Source organism: Natrix helvetica (assembly GCF_964273705.1).
Source record: "Natrix helvetica genome assembly, chromosome: 1".
NCBI classification, from domain to species: Eukaryota; Metazoa; Chordata; class Lepidosauria; order Squamata; family Natricidae; genus Natrix; species Natrix helvetica.
Window position 1 is genome coordinate 31343874 of NC_138548.1, and position 6204 is coordinate 31350077.

Genomic DNA, 6204 nt, shown 5'->3' on the forward strand with positions numbered 1-6204 from the left:
AATGTATATGATTGTTCTGAGTATATATGCAGTGAAAGTTAATAAACTTTGAGAGCGGGGTGGTCATTATAGTTTGAAAAATCAGAGAATACATCATTGGTGTGACTTATGTCCGTTTTGTGATATCGTACATGTGATGGAAATATATACATCCTTTGTATAGTTTGCATAGTAAAATCAAATAATGTACTTCCAGTGGAATTTGATTCCTGGCATAGTGAGCCCAATGCACAGATTTCAATTGAAACCCCTTATATAGAACTATAGCCTGTTAGATTTCAGTTTCTCTCTTGGGACCTACATATTTTGCTGTATGTTCAAAATGTAACATAATGTCTTCTAAAAGCAATGGGAACTCTTTGTGGTGTATTAATATTGCTGAAAAAAATATTTAATGTCCAATTACTTATCCTGGAAACATAAACGTTTTTTGTCTCAACCTCTGCTTTTTTCAAAACATCAGGAAAAAAGATTTTCTATGATCATGTTGATATTCATGATATGCATGTAAACTCACTACATATGTTTAATGTTGTGGTAGCAGTGTGCAAGTCACAGGTTAGTAGCCAAAGTTCTCTAGAAGAGATCAGTTGAAAATCTATGATAAAAGCTGTTCTTTTTCAGCAGCTTGTGCCAAAATGAGAATAAGAGGAGAAAACAGAAATCTATGAAAGAGAAACAAGGGGGCTTGAAGACAGAAGAGATGTTTTAACTTCCTTCAGTTATACGCACCGTGTTACATTCAGCAGATAATGCCCGAGCTGACAGTATCCCTCAATAGCAAAAATAAAAGATTGACCCATGCTGTTCTAATATCTTACATGAGAATAGGATGCAGAACAGCATCCCAATGTGTAATAAAGAACTTGGCTTTTTTGAGACACTTCACTCTCAACAAGATTGACTGGAGGTAGATCTTTTGGAAGCATATTATGGGCAGTCCAAGTGAAAACTTCAGAAACTAACACCCATCCTCTGGAATACAACATTGAAAGAAAAGCTTTCATGTCAGTTTTGATCAGCTAATTATTAGTCTCTTGAGGCACAACTTGGAACAGATTACATACATTTTCTGCCATTGCATAGTCATGCTAGTTAATTAAGTGAGGAAAGAGTTTTCAATCCTTTATAATTGAAGAGAATATGTAATTTGCTCTGCATATTAATGAGAAGAAGATTATAATTTTGCTTGCCTTGAAAATAATGCAAACCAATCATGAGCCTTGTATTAGCCAAGCTTACATCCAGTCATTGGATGTCATAGTGTAACAATGATTTCCTGCTCTGTATTTACTTTTAGGTACGGTTTCAGATAAAGTTAGCTAAGCATCTGCTATATTGAGCCGAGAGAGGGAGAGGGAGAGAGAGAGAAATTTGCAGACTGGAACATAATTGGAAACTATTATTTTAACAGACTGAAAAAAATAACAATTCATTGGCTGAATAAAGCTGCCAAGATACAGTCTGTAAATAAAATCTCAGCTTTAGCTATTATAGTAATGATGTTAATAATATACATTACTTTATACTGAATTTAAACCATCTAATATTTTCAGTTTTGTATTTGGAAAGATTTTCCTACTTTTTAGAAGAAAAAAATAGCCATTTGACGTGTTATTAATATTGTACACTGCTACCAGATGTTAATGTAGCTAGGAAAATCTGAATCACAATTTTAGTTCTCTCTGAAAAATAGTCTCATGCTTTTTTGGCAATGGACAAGCATGTAGGCTCTTAGTGTTTTCTAAAATGAAGACAGTACAGTCAGATGGCATTTTTCAGTTTGTAGCTGGCCGACTTGACCTGCAAATGACTAAATCTTCTTTTTGTTTCAGGGACAGAGGTCATACCCCATTTAAGCCCCCTTCCTGCACCAGGTAAAGTATCAGTGAAGGTGCCATCTGCTGATATAGAGGACAAAACTCTGAGCTTCAGTTCAGTTCATGGGAGTTCAGACTCTTCTGGGGCAGACACATTTTGAAATGTGCAGGCTTATTCACGCCTACAGGCATTTTGGGGAGAGGATGTTGACAGGTATTTGTCTGAAAATAATGTAACACGCTAACGTTTGGTGCAGAAATGTCGATAGCCATATTATTGTAAAGAATTGATTTGCCTTTTATCATCAGGAACTTTATAGACTGTATATATAAATATCTGTGCATATGTGTTGATAAGATATGTACATTTTTAATAAAATATTTTGTGTTTTTTAAAGTTTAAGCCTTGGTATTGTTTCTTTGTTCATCTTTTGAAATCACACATTTGAATGGAAGGGAGAATCAAACTGCCCAGCAGAACATCAGTGATCAGGCCATTGGTCTTTCTTACTTATTTTTCTGTTTAAAATAGATTAGCAACATCCATAGGGTTTCATGCCAAACTTGAGGACTGAGCTTCAGAAGTTCTTTATGCTTGCTATCATTGGATTAGAAGCCTTTCTTCCAATTGCAGCTGGTCAAAGTGTCTTTATTCCTTGTAATTTACAATTGCTATCTGTATGTTTGTGAAGATCAGTGTAACTGGGGAGAAAACAGAACCTAAGTGTGATTCCTTACTTTGGAAGCGAAAGGCTGTCAAACCAAACATGTTATTTATTATTTCTGACCTTTATACAGGTGTGATGGTATAAAGAAAGACAGCTGTAGTATAAAACCAAACTCCCTGATTAATCTTATAGTCTCGGCATATTGACAATTTTACTTTTTGGCTTTTCTCATAATATAAGAATATCCCACGAGACCTCCCATGCAAGGATGGTGTTGCTCCATTTTTATTTCTATACATATATTCTATCAATTCCAGGTCATCTTATCTATCTATGATTTGCTCTAGTAGCCCACGTACCGTCAGATTGTCCTTGTTCCCCAAAGAAGGCAAAATGGAACAATTGTAAAGAGGTCTTCATGGATATTTTCAGAGCCCCCTGAATGATGAAGAGGAAACAGGGCATGTATGGACAATGAAAGGGGAACGTAATAAAAGAATATAATGCTTATCACCTGAAACTATAGAATGGACTGACGGTTCCAGAAGATACCAAGCATATCCAAAAAAGGATACACTGGGTATGTTAGCAATAAATGTATAACTGAAGAAAGGTTCATGGAGGTTGGTAGTTGATAGCTGAGTAGCCAAATGGTAAAGGATACACTAAGGCAGAACTGGCTGTCTCATATTTTGCATTTGTTTTTTCAGAAAGCAAATGATGTAGCTGATTGTGATTTTGCCACTGTGAGGAGGGAACTACAGCTTAGGATAAGGTCAGAGAGAGCTAATGTAAATGAGTCCCTTTGGGGAGAGGGGGCGGTATAAAAATCGAAATAAAGGTAAAGGTAAAGGTAAAGGAATTCCAAGTCTCCAGGGTTGGATGAATTGCACAACTACTCCTGGTAATCTTTGAGGACTGTGGTTGATGGAACTTAATAGAATAGAATTCATCAAGGAGAAATGTAGGGATCAAATTCAGGTAGGAAAATATAAGGAAAAAATATAGAAATCTGGCTTGTTACAAATATATAGAAAGGGACCTGGATATCTTTGTCAACCATAAGTTAAAAATGAGCCAGCAATTTGATGCAACTGTTAAAAAGTCAAATGTTATATTGGGAAGCATTAACAGTAGAACAGAATCCAAATTGCAGGAAGTAATTGTTCCATTCTACTTTGACTTTAGACCCTATTTAGAGTACTTGACCACAATTTGAAAACACAGTGACAAATAGGAACAAATTCGGACTAGCATTGATTGCACCCTGGCAATTTCTTAGACCATTGAGTCTCTGCTGTTGCTGGAAACTAGGCAGTACTAGCACATGAACATAGTGTGTGAGGAAGTGTAGGAACGTAGAAAGTTATCTAACCACTCATTAGATTCTGTCATCAATAGTAGCCCAAATCTGTCTCTGACCAAAATCTTAGCCAGAGTTCTTTATCATCTGCTTGCTTCTTGATCTTTGGCCTAGGATTGTTTTTAACGCAAAGCCTGTGCTCAAATACCACTTTTCTTGACAGAATTTTACTAACTAGACGTTTGTGAGCTATTTTATGTAAGAGCATGTTACAAAACCTCTATTTCCTAAATTGCTGCTGTTACTTTGAGAGATTCTGCTTTTCTTAAAAGCTGCACTTCCTTTCCTTTACCAAACTCTGCAGGTCTTTACTTAATCTATCAGCTTGTGCTTCCATTTTCCTCTTTTTCTATGGCTAAGTAATTGCTCCCAAGGTACTGATTTTTTTTATAGCTACTCCCTCCCACCTTGCCTGGGAAAGTTCTGCTACTTTTCAATTTGCCAGAAGTCTTGTGGGCTATTTGCTAACTAACTCACCCCGCCCCACCCCTTAGTTTCCTACCCAGTTACAGCAAAAAGAGGAAGCCACTCTCTCATCTAAATGTCAGTAGCCCTCCTGTTTTTTTCTCTTCCTCTGGAAGGCTCATTTGACAGACACCAATTTGTTAAACAGTCATATCTCTGGAAAGCTTGGATTCTCCATTCAAGTTATGCACTTTTCTTCTGTTTCAAAAACCGGCACAGGTTCTTCCAGTGAACACCCAATTTTTCCAAAGACCTCACCACATTGTACCACATTCCACTCTTCTAAGCAGCAGTTAAAATCTGTTGTGACCTGCCAGTGGCCGGTGGAGCTGGCAGCAGATTCGGACAGTGAGGAGGTCGGGGAGGAACATGGGCCAGTCCTGGAGTCTGGGAAAAGCTCTGATGAGGGCTCTGTGTCAGAGGCAGAAAGAGGGCCAGAGCTGTATGCCAGTTATCAGCTGCCTTCAGAGCCAGACATCAGTGAGGCAGAGGAACAGCTGGAGTCTGTTCCCAGTGTGCGCTTGCACAGAGTTGCCAGATGAAGGGAACAGCTAAAGAACAGGAGTCGACATGGGAGTAAGGCCACAAGGATGGCCCCTCCCAGAGGAAATAAAAGAGAAGCAAAAGGGGAGTGGAGTTTGCAGGAGACAATTAGTTTGCTTAATTGGTTTGTGACTCAGAGACTCCTTGCCAAGTTTTGCAGATATCGGCCTGGCAGCTCTCCAAGCCAGATAAGGTCTGTGACTGTAAATCCTCCCTCGAAAGACTTTGCTGGATGTGAATGAGCAGAATTCACAGAAAATTAATAAAAGGGATTTTTGTCAGGACAAGGAGTTTGGTTCATGCTCTTGGGAAGCCTAGGTGAGGACAAAATCTTCCCATGAGCTCCAGGTCTGTATTTAAGCCCTTTGAGTCCACCTCTCACTTTCAAGAAAAGTAAAGCAACCACAGTACAGGATGTATGCACAAAGGTGTAGGTCCTATGACCTCCTTGGTATCTCAATTAAGTTCCAAGGGACAGAGAAATTATGGAAGGAGAACATTTGCGTTGTTGACAGAACACTGAAAAGTGGAGAACACAATTCTGTACACATTTTTCTCAAAATAAGTCTTGAGTGGGACTTGTTGGAGTCTGCATATGAAGGATTACTTTCTAATGTGATAATAAGAGGTTGGGGAAAGATTGGAAATGTGGCTTGTGGCGCCAGAACCATCATGAATCAGAAAATTGCAGCTCATCTTAGGTTTAGGGAATGTTTTGTGGGCTGAGAAAAGCATATTCAGCCAGGGGTGGGGAGAGAGCAACATTGGGTTTTGGAACCGGATGGCAATAGACTGGGCCTGTTTTAGATGGCTATTTCCTGACTTCTAATAACAGCAAGGACATTGTGTTTTGAACCACCTTGTGGTAGAGAGATTACCATTAATTGCTAGAAGAGCAATCTTGTCTCAATATCCTATGACTGATTAGCAGGTATGCAGGAATTTACACTTAGATCTGGTGGCTATCTTATTCAGCAACCATTTGAAGCTATAACTGTACTGAAAAAGTAACTTCAAGGTCAATGCCTGCCTTTATGACCTTTGCGGTGTCACTCAGACCTGTGATTGCCATTATAGTTAGTATGCATTGCCCTCTGTTTCATCTGTTCCTTTTATTTTTCCCCTCTTTGCAGAGAAGACCGATTGGAAAAGAATGGATTAGAAGAGAGGAAGCAGACACACAATGGGAATCCATATCAAAAGGTATGAGGCAGTCCTGAACAGGCTGGGAGCTGTAACTACATTACATGTGTATATTCCCCATTCTGTGCATACTTACTCTCCTGTAATCCCTTCCTCTCCAATATTTGTGCTCTGCACTTTACTTTACTTTATTTCATATTTC

General features: G+C 38.6%; 1 protein-coding gene across 3 annotated transcripts in view; it reads left to right on the forward strand.

Moving 5' to 3' along the window:
* KIAA0586 overlaps nt 1-2223 on the forward strand; it is a 79064-nt gene extending 76841 nt beyond the window's left edge. For all 3 annotated transcript variants that reach the window (XM_081944665.1, XM_081944666.1, XM_081944667.1), the window contains exon 33: nt 1836-2223. In XM_081944665.1, coding sequence (XP_081800791.1) covers nt 1836-1981 — 146 coding nt within the window. In that variant the 3' untranslated portion in view covers nt 1982-2223. The remainder of the gene's footprint in view (nt 1-1835) is intronic.
* Nucleotides 2224-6204: the final 3981 nt, after the last annotated feature.